This window comes from Bufo bufo, chromosome 1, assembly GCF_905171765.1.
Source record: "Bufo bufo chromosome 1, aBufBuf1.1, whole genome shotgun sequence".
NCBI lineage: Eukaryota > Metazoa > Chordata > Amphibia > Anura > Bufonidae > Bufo > Bufo bufo.
Genome location: NC_053389.1, coordinates 768,785,137 through 768,803,264, shown reverse-complemented (window position 1 = coordinate 768,803,264; position 18,128 = coordinate 768,785,137). Strand labels below are relative to the sequence as shown.

Genomic DNA, 18,128 nt, shown 5'->3' with positions numbered 1-18,128 from the left:
TTCTGACGATTGTTTTGTTCCTGAAGGCAGATGTGGCAAAAGCTCTAAAAACGTTCCTTTTATCCCCTGCCGGCGCGCTTCTCCACACCTGCTTGAAGTCCAGGGGGCAGCGGCCTCCTTGCGTCAAGTCACGGTAACCGTGCCCCCTTCCCTGCCCATTCGCTGTGACTTACGGCGCTTATGCAGAGAGTTTGGCAAAGCCAGCCAAACTGCCGGCTGTCAGTCACAGCGAAGGGGGTTTGGTTACCGTGACTTGAAGCAGGGAGGCCGCTGCCCCCTGGACTTCAAGCAGGTGTGGAGAAGCGCGCCGGGCAGGGGATAAAGGAACGTTTTTTAGTACTTTTGCTGCATCTGCCTTCAGGAAGAAAGGCATCATCAGAAACACACTGTGGGCTACACGCAGGTACTGCTGGCCGCTTCAGATGGTTTTGGGAGGTGACAGGTTCCCTTTAAACATGGTCTCCATCACAAAGCTCGACATTACAGTAAACGCACGGCAGTGGAAGCTCTGAGACAGAGTTCCCCTTTAACAGAATCACACAGACTTAAATCACTAATGCTTTATTGGTACAACTTACACTTTCTTTGGCCTGGAGTGTAGGGTCCTGGATGAGGGTTTTTGGTGTAATGTTCTCCGCCTGTAGGATCAGTAGAAACAATAAGAAATGCAGTTACCGGATATAGATGCATCACATCACCAATACAGCCAAATGATGGCACCAAGGCAAGCGATTGTGGCCTGCCATCTACAGTGACAGGGTCAGCAGCACATCTATGTCTCTTTCTGGGAAAGCTGGGTGGCAAAATCAGTTGGATCTGTAACGGCCACCATACTGATTGCCACCGGACCTAAAGAAATAGGACAGACTTTTCAGACTAGAAGAGTGGACAGCAACCTTCGGCACACCAGCTGTTTTGAAACTACAATTCCCAGCATGCTCCATTCACTTCTATTGGAGTTCTGAGACAAACACAGCAAGTATGCATGCTGGGAGTTGTAGTTTCACAACAGCTGGAGTGCCGGAGGTTGCCAACCCCTGGACTAGAAGATGCACACTTTAGTAATAAAAAAATAAAAATAAAATCAGAGCTCTGCCCAATCATACAGGACTGTTCTCGATACTGATCTATATAAGACAAGACTGAGGATTAAGCCACCGGACACTACCCCATCTGTAGCCTAAACCTCGAGGGATTTAAATATTAAAGGGGTAAAAAGACACACAAGGACCAAAAACTGGTCATTTTTTCCACAGATTTTATCAAGAACACAAAAGGTTGAAAGAGGCCTTAGAGCGGCGCTCTAGGCCTGCACAGATCTATCCCAGGGGCTCAGGCTGGATTGTGAATCTGCGTAGAAATCCTAGATGTGCCAAATTCTGCCAAACTGCACCAGCCTTTTAGACACATTCTAGGCGCACACATTAGTAAATCTGGGCCCGTATTTGCTGCTATTCTTAATGAGGGTAAAAGGCCTTTATGTCGTCAGCTATAAATTACTGACAAAACCAGATACAAAAGCTTGACTTTGCGTCACGGTATACAAGGTGATGGTGTATAAGAAGGAATAAGTAAAGGTAATGTGTAAGTCATGGTAGCGATCTTACCCCTCACACTGTTCATTACCTGCACGTCTTGTAAGACGGGCGCTGGGTCCGTTAGCGTCTCTTTGGAGTCTGGATGCGGTGCTGACGGAGAGCTGCTCTTTGGTGCCTGTGAGAGGCATAAGACATATGTACCATGGATAACAATGGGCAAATATCCTTATAGGGGGTTATATACAGGGACGCTGTATCATCCGCACACCATCAATACAGTGACATACAAACTTTAGGTTTCCTGAAGTAGATTTCCTATGCTTGTCATGCTCTATAGCTGCCCATACATGTGCGTGGGGAGCTCCCGTCTCTCTCCGACAGATGATGATGGAGACAAGGATTGGGCGAAATTAATATTTTTGCCCGATCCTTTTGTTTTCCCAGGAGACAAGCCACCACCAGAAGCGTCTCCCCATAGCATACACCGACACGTTCAGCTTGGGGACGCCGGTAGGCATAGCAGTCGGCTGAACGATCAGCTATTGAATGTGTGTGCCCAGCTTTACCCTTTGTATCTAAAGGCCTCTTTACACTGCCTAATGTGTCGGCAGACTATCGGTAATGGGGGTTCATGTGAACGCTCATTAGCGATAATATGCCGGTGTAAAGGTGCCGCCGATTACCCGATATACAAGTGAAACAGTCATTCGTAGGGTGAAAGGATAGTAGGTGCAGAGAACTAAATCGTCGTTGGCAAAGGAGTCTTTATTAGGACGAGCGATGATTCCTCCCCATACCGTGGAGGAGATCGCTGCATGTAAATGGAGTGGTCTCATTCACCGACGAGCAGGCGATTGTCAGGAGGAAACACTTCCTTCCCGACAAGTTGAGAAGTGTAAAGGGGCCTTAAGGCCTGCACGGAAAATGAAGTACTTTCTGCTCCATAGTCCCTTATTTTAGAGGGACACGTCTGACACAGATCCTGCACCACCCAGGCAGACCTTCTGTTCATCCATTAGAAAGATACTCCTCTTCCTTCTCAGATCTTGTATGAAAGATGAAGCCCAGACAGCCTGGGAGTGACGGCATCCAGCTCATGTCATAGCAGCTTGCGCAGGGTTAAGGTGGATTTACACAGCCCGATTTTCTGGCAGATTATCGGTTCCTGCGAACACTCCTTCCCGACAATCTGGCCATCTAAATGTTCCGCTGATCACCCGGTGAACAAGCGTTTCACTCGATCCTGTCGTTCGTGCAGGCACCTCGATCATCGTTTCTGGGCAGCAGATTGTGCCATCCAAACAGTGATCTGCTGCCCAGAAACAATGATTCTGTATGGGGATGAGGGACTGCAATAGCAATCCCTCATCCTCATACTGTGGAGGAGATCGCTGCATGTAAATGCAGCAGTCTCCTTCGCTTCCTATCTGACAATCAACGGTAACCTCGTGCTGTGTAAACCCACCTTTAGAGACAGACAGACACGACCTGGCCCGCCCTCAGGCTGAGAAAGGCAGCTGCAGCATCTGTTGTGAACAAGACCCTGAGAAATGGGTGGTGATGACCTGCAGGCACCCAGCATACGGAGGACCAGACCTGCAGATCATGCAGTGTCCCAAATTATTCCTCAAACTGGAAACCTGCCTTAGGGCTCATGCACATGACCGTATCCAGATCTGCAAAAAAATACGGACGACATCCATGTGCATTCCGTATTTTGCGGAAGGGAACAGCTGACCCTTCATAGAACAGTCCTATCCTTGTCCGTAATGCGGACAATAATAGGACGTGTTCTATTCTTTTGCGGTACGGACATACGGAAACGGAATACACACAGTAACTGCCGTCTTTTTTGCGGACCCACTGAAATGAATGGTTCCGCATAACGCAAAACGGAACAGACACGGAAAGAACATACGTTTGTGTGCATGAGCCCGTACGGCGAGAATATTGTCAGACACTAGAGATGACATTTTGCAGACACTGAAACATGGTAGTATGATCTTGGCATTAATAAGAGAGGCAGGTGTGCCAATGTCTGTTCCCCTCGTTTTCCGTAATTAAGCCCTAAGCAGTGTAGTCATGACAACAATCCATCCCCCGATACCATGATGCGCACTTGTGTGTAATCTGCGGAGATCTCCCCTAATAACCATCCGGAGCAGGTGCTTTCAGAGAGAGGGGCGGCAAGACGTTTTTCCTTAATCCTTTAAATGAGAGCAGTGTTTGCAAAGGCTTAAAGGTATAATTAAAGGACAAACCTAGAGCTGGAGACCAGCCAGGCTTGTCAGCGCGCACAATGGCCGTCTCATACCCCACAAAGAAAGGGGGTTTTCCTTATTGCAAGCACTCAGCATGCAGGTGCCATTCTCTATTGCTGTAATATAGGCATTCCAGCTGTTGCAATAGTCCGACTCCCATCATCCCACATCAGTCTGAAACCTGCCTGAAGCCATACATACACTGTGCAGAGAGGGCGATTTGGGAAGCAGTAAGGCCCTACTAAACTGGACAACCCCTCTGGGTTACAAAAATCGATTGGACACCTTTGGCTCCCAAGTCTAAAAATGTAAGCGTGAACTTATACTTTCTGGTTTCATTGGTGACCATTTTAGTTGCCTTTTGGCACCCTGATGAGGCTAGCTATGGCTTTTCACGCCCAGCGGTATGCCCTTTAAGCCACGCTCCAGTGCAACAGGGAGAGAAATGATGATTATGATGAGATTCTCATTTTTTAGCCCCCCCCCCCCCCCTCCCTCCTTTACTTGAAACTGGCTGACCTGTTACATGTGCGCTCGGCAGCTGAAGACATCTGTGTTGGTCTCATCTTCATATGTGTCCACATCGCTGAGAAATATGTCTTAATATATGCAAATGAGCCTCTAGGAGCAACGGGGGCGTTACCATTACACCTAGAGGCTCAGCTCTCTCTGCAACTGCTGCGCCCTCTGCACTTTGACAGGGCCAGGCACGATGAGATTTTTACTTCACAGCCCTGCCAATCAAAGTAGAGAGAGCAGAGCCTCCGAGTGTACCGGTAACACCCCGATTGCTCCTAGGGGCTCAGTTGCAGTAAAAACGTCATCATGTCTGGCCTGTCAATCAAAGTGCAAATAGAGTGCCAGTTGTAGAAAAAGCTGAGCCTCCAGGTGTAATGGTAACGCCCCCGTTGCTCCTAGAGGCTCATTTGCATATATTACAACTACATATTTCTCAGCAATGCGGGCTCATATGAAGATGGGACCAACACAGAGGCCTTCAGCTGCAAAGCGCACATGTAACAGGTCAGCCAGTGTCATAGGTACAAATCTGCTGACAGATGCCCTTTAAAAGATCTGTCAGCAGTTTTATGCTGTCTTGTCTCTGGTCTACAGAAACTAGTGACAGAAACCCTGATTGAAACATAGGGGGGGGGGGGGGGGGGGTCACTTTTTTTGTCATCTTCTTAAATTCCCTGGCGAAGCAGCTCCAGTGGGACTTGAGCAGTTATGGGCTGCAGTTCCCCTGCCCTCCCACGGATGACTGATAGATTTCTTCCTGTACTGCGTATAGGGAGCAAGCTGCCAATCAGCTGAGAGTAGGTTGGGCAGCTGGGACCCCTGAGCGCATACATTGTATTCAGTGGTCCCGCTGGAGCTGCTCAATAGTGATGATTAGAGAGGGAGAGAAAAAAAAAAAAAAAAAAAAGGCAAGTGTCCCTGACTTTTGTGGAAAGTTACTGTCACCAGTTTATGCTACCTTCGGACAAGGCAGCATAAAACTGCTGACAGATTCCCTTCAGGCCACCTTCACACATTTTTGGTAGGCTCGTAAGAAACACCATAAGATTTATGTTGTTTTTTTTTTTTTTTAACACATCTGTACTGTGTTTGACAGACATCAGCTAACATCTGAAGGTGGTGTCGTCGTCCCCCCCGTCCCCCCCTCACCGACGGCTCAAAAAATGCAGCAAAGAAAAATTATGTTAAACGAAAAGCAGAAAAAAAAATATAAACTTCTTAAAAAGCTTAATTTGAGCGTTGCTAAGGAGAATCGGTCTTCAGCCAGGGCGATGGGCAGTGATCGGACACCTTTACATAGTCCGGGACTGGAGTAGTGATAGGAAGCACCTGGAGACCTCTCTGGATGTTACACGCAGGTGTCTTCAGTGCGCAGTAAGACGCTGAAGACACTCTCCTCAACAGTGCGGTCAGAGCTCTGCTAAGACGACTTTTTACACCCTGTTTTCTAGAGCAAAGAAACATCTTTCCCTAATGAATTACGTTACAAAAATACACTATATAAGGGTCCATTCAGACGTCCGTAAGTGTTTTGCGGTCTGCAAATTGTCGATTCGCAAAACACGGATACCAGCCATGTACATTTTGCAGACTGCGCATGGCCGGCGATCGCGGAGAAGAATAGGACATGCGCTATCTTTTTGGTGGAGCCGTGGAACGGAACTACGGCCCCCTACTTTTGCGGCCCCATTGAAATGAATGGGTCCGCACCCGTCCCGCAAAATTGCAGAACAGACGTGGAGCCAGAATTACGGACGTGTGAATAGACCCTGACACTGTGTTAAATGTAAACTGAAACAGTTACACTTTAAGGAGTCCAAGTGCCGAGATCAGCAGGTCGCGTGGCAGCAGTAAATCAGTCATGGTCGCCCTTCCTGCGAGATCACACGGGCACAATTGTTGGTGAAACAACTGCACGTATTCCCTTGTGGTTTTGCCTTGGTTTTCTGCTGTTATACTCCCACTAAATGTTAAGACCTTCTGACAAAGTTGAGGGGCTAACTCACCTCCACGGTCTGTTTCACGGGCAGAATGGGCTTGGGCTTGACATCAGTCAGATACAGGGCTCTGGAGAGCAGCAGGAGAGACGGAGGAACCTTCTCCGTTAAATGGAGATCCAGCCACTGGGAAAGAACAGGAGATGTTAATGGTGGTACCATGCAGCGTGCAGGACTGCGCCACTGCTGGGGACGTGAGAGAGAAGTCAATACCTGCGTGATCTGATCTCGGAGCTGTTCTTCTGTGAGACCCAGAGACCTCATACCTCGCGTCCTGCTGGCGGCCTGAAGCTCGGCTACAGTCAGGTTGCCCACTCCTTCTTTTGAGATCATCTTAAGAGAAAAGAAACATCTGTAAAACCAATGAATGTTCTTCTAAACTACATCTAAGAGTCCCAGAATTCGTGCAGATCCTCTGCTAAAGTCAATAGGCCAGGGCACATTTTCGGCTGCATTTGCCAGTGGCTAGGAGGTAGGTTGCTGCACAAGAAAACCGTATCGGCTGCAATGGTACAGCAAGCAAGTTCAGCTCCTACTTCCTAGGGGTTGTCCAGGATTAGGAAAAACATGGCTGCTTTCTTCCAGAAACAGGGTCACACCTGTCCGCGGGTTGTGTGTGGTACTGCAGTTCAGCTCCAGTGGACAAGTGTGGTGCCATTTTTGGAGGAAAGCACCCATGTTTATCTCTAATCCTTGACAACCCCTTTAAGCCGCACCCTTAACAAGTTTGGTACTACAAACAAACGTTTTTCAGGATGCCAGGTTTTTAGTAGGGTATTCTCTTCATGGGTTTGCAGGAACTAAAAACAGGAGATTTGAAGGAGAAGAGAACAAAATGTGATGCAAGATCACTGCATAAAAAAAAAAAGAAAGATATTTGTTGTTAGACTTAAAGGGGTTTTCCAACCCCATGAAATGTTGCCAAACCCCTGCTGATGCTTCCATGGGTCTCTACCAGTCTCTATTTACTGGGCTCAAGCCGACATTGCTCGCACTAGCTGCGTTGCATGGTGCAGAAGAGAGCCAGCACATGCGTGTGCATTCCCCTTGTGAGCAGAGAATTAAAGGGGTTGTGTCATCTCATACATTGAGGGCATATCGCTAGATTATGCCCCCAAATCTGTGACCCGTAACTATTTCTAAGACGGAGCCTGCAAAGAGAAGGAAAGCGGACTACGCATGTGCGGCCATCCTTTATTCATTTCTATCTAGCACTGACTTGGCTATTTCGGTCAGCCACATAGAAGTGAATAGAGTGGTGGCCGTTCTTGCATGGTGCACATCTTATTCAATTCTATGGGACTTCCAAAAAATAGCCCAGTGCGCTGCTTGGCTATTTTCAGCACTCCCATATATATATGAATGGAGGGTGGCCGCGCATGCATAGTCCACTCTCCTTCTCTTTGCAGGGCTCAGTTTTAGGGATAGGTGCAGGTCCCTATCAGACATATCCTAGCAATATGCCCCCAATGTATGAGATGGGCCAACTCCTTTCATTTCTGATCTGAACATGTGCCAGTCCTGCTTTAACTTCTGGTATCATTCGAGAGAGAACCAGAACAGAAGTGGATTCTCTGCCCACACAAGGGAAGACCTGCTCATGCGCCTGTCAGTTCTGCACCAAACAAACAATGTAAGACTTTGTAGCAAATCAATGATCCGATAGCTGGCTTCACAAGACACTTGGTAGGTATAGTAAGGTTCAGAGGACACTCACCTCGTCATCGGCCTTTATGGATCGAAGCGTCATCAGCAGCTGGAACCGTAATAAGTTATTGGTGCCAATTGGTGGCAGTTCAAGCAGTCGGCACAGCGCCGCCAGCTGGGACCTCTCCAGGTGCTCCAGGGTCAGCTCGTCCTCAAACAGCTTAGAGAAGCGCACAATCTCTTGCGTGGTGGGCTGCTCGCCTGTGACTCGCACCTGCAACAACACAACTCTGGTATTGCAAAATTGACTTTAACCACTTCAGCCCCCCTAGCTTAAACACCCTGAAAGACCAGGCCACTTTTTACACTTCTGCACTACACCACTTTCACCGTTCATTGCTCGGTCATGCAACTTACCACCCAAATGAATTTTACCTCCTTTTCTTCTCACTAATAGAGCTTTCATTTGGTGGTATTTCATTGCTGCTGACATTTTTACTTTTTTGTTATTAATCGAAATTTAACGATTTTTTTGCAAAAAAATGACATTTTTCACTTTCAGTTGTAAAATTTTGCAAAAAAAACGACATCCATATATAAATTTTTCTCAAAATTTATTGTTCTACATGTCTTTGATAAAAAAAAAAATGTTTGGGTAAAAAAAAAAAATGGTTTGGGTAAAAGTTATAGCGTTTACAAACTATGGTACAAAAATGTGAATTTCCGCTTTTTGAAGCAGCTCTGACTTTCTGAGCACCTGTCATGTTTCCTGAGGTTCTACAATGGCCAGACAGTACAAACACCGCACAAATGACCCCATTTCGGAAAGTAGACACCCTAAGGTATTCGCTGATGGGCATAGTGAGTTCATAGAACTTTTTATTTTTTGTCACAAGTTAGTGGAAAATGCTTATTTTTTTATTTTTTTCCTTACAAAGTCTCATATTCCACTAACTTGTGACAAAAAATAAAAACTTCTTTGAACTCACTATGCCCATCAGCGAATACCTTGGGGTGTCTTCTTTCCAAAATGGGGTCACTTGTGGGGTAGTTATACTGCCCTGGCATTCTAGGGGCCCAAATGTGTGGTAAGTAGTTTGAAATCAAAATGTGTAAAAAATGACCGGTGAAATCCGAAAGGTGCTCTTTGGAATGAGGGCCCCTTTGCCCACCTAGGCTGCAAAAAAGTGCCACACATGTGGTATCGCCGTACTCAGGAGAAGTTGGGCAATGTGTTTTGGGGTGTCATTTTACATATACCCATGCTGGGTGAGATAAATATCTTGGTCAAATGCCAACTTTGTATAAAAAAATGGGAAAAGTTGTCTTTTGCCAAGATATTTCTCTCACCCAGCATGGGTATATGTAAAATGACACCCCAAAACACATTCCCCAACTTCTCCTGAGTACGGAGATACCACATGTGTGACACTTTTTTGCAGCCTAGGTGGGCAAAGGGGCCCACATTCCAAAGAGCACCTTTCGGATTTCACCGGTCATTTTTTACACATTTTGATTTCAAACTACTTACCACACATTTGGGCCCCTAGAATGCCAGGGCAGTATAACTACCCCACAAGTGACCCCATTTTGGAAAGAAGACACCCCAAGGTATTTCGTGATGGGCATAGTGAGTTCATGGAAGTTTTTATTTTTTGTCACAAGTTAGTGGAATATGAGACTTTGTAAGGGAAAAAAAAAAAAAATAAAAAAAAAAAATCATCATTTTCCCCTAACTTGTGACAAAAAATATAAAATTCTAGGAACTCGCCATGCCCCTCACGGAATACCTTGGGGTGTCTTCTTTCCAAAATGGGGTCACTTGTGGGGTAGTTATACTGCCCTGGCATTTTCCAGGGGCCCTAATGTGTGGTAAGTAGGTAAATGACCTGTGAAATCCGAAAGGTGCTCTTTGGAATGTGGGCCCCTTTGCCCACCTAGGCTGCAAAAAAGTGTCACACATGTGGTATCGCCGTACTCAGGAGAAGTTGGGCAATGTGTTTTGGGGTGTCATTTTACATATACCCATGCTGGGTCAGAGAAATATCTTGGTCAAATGCCAACTTTGTATAAAAAAAATGGGAAAAGTTGTCTTTTGCCAAGATATTTCTCTCACCCAGCATGGGTATATGTAAAATGACACCCCAAAACACATTGCCCAACTTCTCCTGAGTACGGCGATACCACATGTGACACTTTTTTGCAACCTAGATGCGCAAAGGGGCCCACATTCATTTTATGAGGGCATTTTTAGACATTTGGATCCCAGACTTCTTCTCACGCTTTAGGGCCCCTAGAATGCCAGGGCAGTATAAATACCCCACATGTGACCCCATTTTGGAAAGAAGACACCCCAAGGTATTCAATGAGGGGCATGGCGAGTTCATAGAATTTATTTATTTTTTGACACAAGTTAGCGGAAATTGATATATATTTTTTTTTTCTCACAAAGTCTCCCTTTCCGCTAACTTGGGACAAAAATTTCAATCTTCATGGACTCAATATGCCCCTCACGGAATACCTTGGGGTGTCTTCTTTCCGAAATGGGGTCACATGTGGGGTATTTATACTGCCCTGGCATTCTAGGGGCCCTAAAGCGTGAGAAGAAGTCTGGAATATAAATGTCTAAAAAATTTTACGCATTTGGATTCCGTGAGGGGTATGGTGAGTTCATGTGAGATTTTATTTTTTGACACAAGTTAGTGGAATCTGAGACTTTGTAAGAAAAAAAATAATAATTTCCGCTAACTTGGGCCAAAAAAATGTCTGAATGGAGCCTTACAGGGGGGGTGATCAATGACAGGGGGGTGATCAATGACAGGGGGGGGTGATCAGGGAGTCTATATGGGGTGATCACCCCCCTGTCATTGATCACCCCCCTATAAGGCTCCATTCAGATGTCCGTATGTGTTTTGCGGATCCGATCCATGTATCAGTGGATCCGTAAAAATCATACGGACATCTGAATGCAGCCTTACAGGGGGGTGATCAATGACAGGGGGGTGATCAATGACAGGGGGGTGATCAGGGAGTCTATATGGGGTGATCACCCCCCTGTAAGGCTCCATTCAGATGTCCGTATGTGTTTTGCGGATCCGATCCATGTATCAGTGGATCCGTAAAAATCATACGGACATCTGAATGCAGCCTGACAGGGGGGGTGATCAATGACAGGGGGGTGATCAGGGAGTCTATATGGGGTGATCAGGGGTTCATAAGGGGTTAATAAGTGACAGGGGGGGGGTGTAGTGTAGTGTAGTGGTGTTTGGTGCTACTTTACTGAGCTATCTGTGTCCTCTGGTGGTCGATCCAAACAAAGGGGACCACCAGAGGACCAGGTAGCAGGTATATTAGACGCTGTTATCAAAACAGCGTCTAATATACCTGTTGGGGGTTAAAAAAAATCACATCTCCAGCCTGCCAGCGAACGATCGCCGCTGGCAGGCTGGAGATCCACTCGCTTACCTTCCGATCCTGTGCGCGCGTTCACAGGAAATCTCGCGTCTCGCGAGATGACGCATATATGCGTGACTCTGCGCAGGGCTGCCGCCTCCGGAACGCGATCCTGCGTTAGGCGGTCCGGAGGCGGTTAATGGCATTAAGCTGCAATACCAGACACAGCCCAAAGCAAAAGTGGCGCTATTTCAAAAAAAGAAGAATTTTTTTTTATATCTCAAAGAACTCCTGACGTATATACATTTTAGACATCATTGTATCCCTCATGAAATAATTCTGCAGCTTAGAGCTCCGTGCTGTGCCGTTCCTCCGTTACCCCTCTAGAAATGTATGAATAAATTCACAACTTGCTGTTACCAGTTAGGAGTCGCTACCTACAAAGTCTGCAAAACCATTGCCGACTCCCCCCTCAGACATGTCGTCCATTTATTCCCCAGGAGAAATAACAGAGGAAAACATCAAGGCAGAGTCATAAGAATAGATGCTGCGGCATTCTTATTTCATGGAGAATACAAGCTATTACTAAACCAGATATGTCAGTAGAGGGGACCCGTCCTGGAGGATTTTTCTGTTTTTGAGTTTTCATTCTTCAACTCCCTGCCTTTATAGGACCAAAACTTATTCTTCTATTTTTCTATTCACATCGCTGTATGAGGAAGTATTTTTCGCAGGACAAGTTGTACTTTGTAATGGCACCATTTATTATTACATACAATGTAGTGGGAAGCTGGAAAAAGAAGTCCAAATGGGATGGAATTGGAAAAAAATAAACGCAATTTCGGCACAGTTTTTAGGTTTTTGTGTTTATGGTGTTCCGTATGTGGTAAAACTGACCTGTTACCTGCATTCTCTGGGTCGGTAGGATTACAACGATATCACATATATACAGTGCTGCCCATAATTATTTATACCCCTGGCAAATTTTGACTTAAAGTTACTTTTATTCAACCAGCAAGTAATAAGGCACACAAAAGCTCATCTGGACAAAGAAGAAGACTTCTGGTCTTCTGTGTTATGGTCAGATGAAACAAAAAATGTATTGTTTGGTCACAATGATGTTTCCTTCATTTGGCATAAAAAAGGAGAAGCCTTCCACCCAAAGAACACCATCCCCACTGTCAAACATGGTGGTGGGAACCTAATGCTTTGGGGGTGTTTTTCAGCCAATGGACCAGGGAACCTAATCACAGTAAACGGCACCATGAAAAAAAAGCAATACAGGAGGATTCTCAACGACAACATCCGGCAGTCTGCAGAGAAACTTGGCCTTGGGCACCAGTGGACATTTCAGCATGACAATGACCCAAAACACACAGCAAAAGTGGTGAAGAAATGGTTAGCAGACAACAACATGAACGTTTTGGAGTGGCCCAGCCAGAGTCCAGACTTGAATCCAATTGAGAATCTGTGGAGGGAGCTAAAGATCAGGGTGATGGCAAGAAGACCCTTCAACCTGAAAGATTTGGAGCTCATTGCTAAAGATGAATGGGCAAAAATACCTGTGGAGACCTGCAAAAAGCTGGTCTGCAATTATAGGAAGCGTTTGATTGCTGTAATAGCCAATAAAGGCTTTTCTACTGATCATTGAGAAGGGTATGAATAATTTTTTGCTCAAATGTAAATAAAAGCTGAGAAATGTTTTTTTCCCACAATAATGCCTCTTGTACATCGTCTTATTATCTTTTGGGAGACACCTATGTCATTTCCCGTCAAAAAAATTACTTGCTGGTTGAATAAAAGTAACTAAGTCAAAATTTGCCAGGGGTATGAATAATTATGGGCAGCACTGTATGTATAGTTTCATCAAGTTTTTAATACTGAAAAAAAGTTAAAAAAATAAAATAAAATAGGAGCTGTTTTTTGTGGGGCGATCCGTAGTTCATCAATAACATTTAGGAGTGTACATGCAATCATAAGATTGCTTCTCTCTTAGACTCTAATGCATTAGCACTGGAGTCTGAGAATTTCACCATGTTCCTATGGAGCCCTAGGACATAGGAACATTTTTGCAGCAGCCTCGGATTCAGCAGGACCGAGGCTGCTGCACACAGTATCTGGTTCCCCCGATCCCCGCTAGGGGGAGCCATTGCAAGCCTGGCAGAGCGCGCTCCTGGGTTTTTCAGCTCCCAGATGCTGTGGTCAAATTTGACCACAGCATCTGAGGGGATAAATGACATTAGCCCCGGGTGTCTGCGGTTTAAAACAGCAAGCACCCAGTGGCAGTGGCGCCCACTGCTCTGACGAGTGGGATCCATCTTTAACCCCTTAAGGACTCGGCCCTATTTCACCTTAAGGACTTGGCCATTTTTTGCAAATCTGACCAGTGTCACTTTAAGTGCTGATAACTTTAAAACGCTTTGACTTACCCAGGCCGTTCTGAGATTGTTTTTTCGTCACATATTGTACTTCATGACACTGCTAAAATTGGGTCAAAAAAGTAAATTTTTTTGCATAAAAAAATACCATATTTACAAAAAATTTCAGTTTCTCTACTTCTGTAATACATAGTAATACCCCCAAAAATTGTGATGACTTTACATTCCCCATGTCTACTTCATGTTTGTAGCATTTTGGGAATGATATTTTATTTTTTGGGGATGTTACAAGGCTTAGAAGTTTAGAAGCAAATCTTGAAATTTTTCAGAAATTTACAAAAACCCAATTTTTAGGGACCACTATAGGTCTGAAGTCACTTTGCGAGGCTTACATAATAGAAACCGCCCAAAAATGACCCCATTCTATAAACTACACCCCTCAAGGTATTCAAAACTGATTTTACAAACTTCGTTAACCCTTTAGGTGTTGCACAAGAGTTATTGGCAAATGGGGATGAAATTTGAGATTTTCATTTTTTTGCCTAATTTTCCATTTTAACCCATTTTTTCGACTAACAAAGCAAGGGTTAACAGCCAAACAAGACTGTATCTTTATTGCCCTGACTCTGCCGTTTACAGAAACACCCCATATGTGGCCGTAAACTACTGTACGGGCACACAGTAGGGCGTAGAGGGAAAGGTGCGCCGTATGGTTTTTGGAAGCCAGATTTTGCTGGACTGGTTTTTTGACACCATGTCCCATTTGAAGCCCCCTGATGCACCCCTAGAGTAGAAACTCCATAAAAGTGACCCCATCTAAGAAACTAAACCCCTCAAGGTATTCAAAACTGATTTTACAAACTTTGTTAACCCTTTAGGTGTTGCACAACATTTAATGGAAAATAGAGATACAATTTCAAAATTTCACTTTTTTGGCAGATTTTCCATTTTAATATTTTTTTTCCAGTTACAAAGCAAGGGTTAACAGCCAAACAAAACTCAAAATTTATGGCACTGATTCTGTAGTTTACAGAAACACCCCATATGTGGTCGTAAACCGCTGTACGGGCACACGGCAGGGCGCAGAAGGAAAGGAATGCCATACGGTTTTTGGAAGGCATATTTTGCTGGACTGGTTTTTTTGACACCATGTCCCATTTGAAGCCCCCTGATGCACCCCTAGAGTAGAAACTCCATAAAAGTGACCCCATCTAAGAAACTACACCCCTTAAGGTATTCAAAACTGATTTTACAAACTTTGTTAACCCTTTAGGTGTTGCCCAACATTTAATGGAAAATAGAGATACAATTTCAAAATTTCACTTTTTTGGCAGATTTTCCATTTTAATATTTTTTTTCCAGTTACAAAGCAAGGGTTAACAGCCAAACAAAACTCAAAATTTATGGCCCTGATTCTGTAGTTTACAGAAACACCCCATATGTGGTCGTAAACCGCTGTACGGGCACACGGCAGGGCGCAGAAGGAAAGGAATGCCATACGGTTTTTGGAAGGCAGATTTTGCTGGACTGTTTTTTTGCCACCATGTCTCATTTGAAGCCCCCCTGATGCACCCCTAGAGTAGAAACTCCAGAAAAGTGACCCCATTTTAGAAACTACGGGATAGGGTGGCAGTTTTGTTGGTACTAGTTTAGGGTACATATGATTTTTGGTTGCTCTATATTACACTTTTTGTGAGGCAAGGTAACAAGAAATAGCTTTTTGGCACAGTTTTTTTTTTTTGTTATTTACAACATTCATCTGACAGGTTAGATCATGTGGTAATTTCATAGAGCAGGTTGTCACGGACACGGCGATACCTAATATGTATACAATTATTTTAATTTATGTAAGTTTTACCCAATGATTTCATTTTTAAAACAAAAAAAAAGTTTTAGTGTCTCCATAGTCTAAGAGCCATAGTTTTTTCAGTTTTTGGGCGATTATCTCAAGTAGGGTCTCATTTTTTGCGGGATGAGATGATGGTTTGATTTGCACTATTTTGAGGTGCACATGACTTTTTGATCGCTTGCTATTACACTTTTTGTGACGTAAGATGACAAAAAATTGCTTTTTTTACACCGTTTTTATTTTTATTTTTTTACGGTGGTCATCTGAGGGGTTAGATCATGTGATATTTTTATAGAGCCGGGCGATACGGACGCGGCGATACCTAACATGTATACTTTTTTTTAATTTATGTAAGTTCTACACAATGGTTTCATTTCTGAAACAAAAAAAATGATGTTTTAGTGTTTTAATAGTCTAAGAGCCATAGTTTTTTCAGTTTTTGGGCGATTATCTTAAGTAGGGTCTCATTTTTTGCGGGATGAGATGACGGTTTGATTGTTACAATTTTGGCGTACATACGACTTTTCTGATCACTTTTATTACCTTTTTTTGGGAAGTAAGGTGGGCAAAATTTCAATTTCATCATAGTTTTTTATTTTTTATTTTTATGGCGTTCACCGTTCGGGTAAAGTAACATGACCGTTTTATAGATCAGGTCGTTACGGACGCGGCGATACCAAACGTGTAGGGAATTTTATTTTTTTCATTTTTAATCAGTATTTTTTTCACTTTTTTTTACTTTTTTTTTGACCCAGACCCACTTGGTTCTTGAAGATCCAGTGGGTCTGATGTCTGTATAATACAGTACAGTACAATATATATTGTACTGCACTGTATTTTACTTACACTTAACAGATCTATGCTTTCAGCACAGATCTGTTCAGCACCATGGACAGCAGGACGCCTGAGACGGCGTCCTGTTGCCATGGGAACCTTCCCCGTCTGCCACAACTTCGCAGACGGGGAAGGGTGAGGACGGGCATGGCGGGGGGCTGTCTGGGAGCTCTCTCCCTCTCCATCGGGGGGCTGCAAAGGCACAGCAGCCCCCCGATCGGAGAGGGAGGGAGCTCCCTGAGCTGTTAACTTTTTCCATACAGCGGTCCGTACGGACCGCTGTATGGAAAGGGTTAAACGGCTGACATCGCATCGCCGATGTCAGCCGTTTATACCAGGGTGCCAGCAATGTGCTGGCACCCTGGTATACCCACTGAACACCAATGAATTTTCAAGGGGAGGCGGGCGGTGCGGCAGGCGGGATCCCTCCCCCCGCAACCCTCCCCCTGCACCCCCCACCGGGCTAAAATCACTCGGGGGTGCAGGGGGGGGGGATTTTGGGCACTATAAAGTTTCTGATCCTCGCGGTCAGGGACCGCGGGGATCAGAAACTGCAGAAATCGCAACAAACCGCAGGTCTGAATTGACCTGCGGTTTGTTGCGATCGCCGACATGGGGGGGTCACGGGACCCCCCCGCGCATTTAGCCTAGGTGCCTGCTCAATGATTTGAGCAGGCACCGTGTTCCGATCACAGCCGGCCGGGCGGCAGTGATCGGAACAACACATGACGTACCGGTACGTCATGGGTCCTTAAGGACTCGGGAAACATGCCGTACCGGTACGTCATGCGTCCTTAAGGGGTTAAAGACCGCCCAGCTCCGTAAATTACAGCTTTGCTCAAAGCATGACAAACCTGCTGGACGTAGGAAGAAAACTGCTGCTGTCTGTCCCCTCCGGTCTCTGCCTTGTTCCTTCGGGCCATCTCCGAGATTGTCTCCTGAAGAAACTTGGCCATCTCCAATTTGGCTCCCAGCTTCTTTTTCATCTTCTCCTCCTGATAAAAGTGCACGAGCCCCGAGAGATCACAATGAGATCACCATTCACAATGTACAGATATTATCCAATAGGTAAGATGCAGCTCCAGCCTAAAGGCTCATGCACACAGCTGTATGTAGTTTGCGGTCTGCAAAACACGGATCCGCAAAAAAAAAAAATATTACATACGTGCGACGCCCATGTTGCATCTGTTTTTTGCAGATCCATTGTAACAATGCCTGTCCTTGTCCACAAAACGGACAAGAATAGGATATGCTCTATTTTTTTGCAGAATGGAGTTGCGGACATACGGATGAAGTCATTTCCGTTTTTTTGCGGCCCCATTGAAATGAATGGTTAAGCATACGAGCCACAACAAAAAAAACTGAACGGACAAAAAATAAGTTTGTGTGCATGAGCCCTCAGACTGGCCATAACAGCTATTCCTTCCCAACCGTCCACATGCGTGCACTCTCAGAGACAGCGGCATACGCCACCGTCTCCTACATAGGCAGATTATTGGGACAAGTATCACAATTGAAAGCTTGTTCTTCATAATTGCTCCGTGTAAATATGCTGCTGATCACCCAACAAACGGTCATTCATTAGGTGATCACCTATTTCATATGGCACATAAAATCACCAATTGTCAGAAGCACATCTCCCAATGTAAAAAGAGACGTGCTGCCAACAAACAAACTGTATGGGGATGAATGATCGGAGTAACCATCATTCA

At 45.0% G+C, this 18,128-nt stretch overlaps 1 protein-coding gene across 1 annotated transcript in view; it reads right to left on the bottom strand.

Moving 5' to 3' along the window:
- Positions 1-18,128, bottom strand: part of LETM2 (leucine zipper and EF-hand containing transmembrane protein 2) — a 43,767-nt gene that overhangs the window by 12,490 nt on the left and 13,149 nt on the right. Inside the window, exons 5-10 of the mRNA XM_040414764.1 lie at positions 17,271-17,411; positions 8,033-8,236; positions 6,529-6,648; positions 6,325-6,441; positions 1,627-1,713; positions 579-638 (exon numbers count right to left, since the gene is read on the bottom strand). Of these exons, the coding sequence (XP_040270698.1) occupies positions 579-638; positions 1,627-1,713; positions 6,325-6,441; positions 6,529-6,648; positions 8,033-8,236; positions 17,271-17,411 (729 nt within the window). The remainder of the gene's footprint in view (positions 1-578; positions 639-1,626; positions 1,714-6,324; positions 6,442-6,528; positions 6,649-8,032; positions 8,237-17,270; positions 17,412-18,128) is intronic.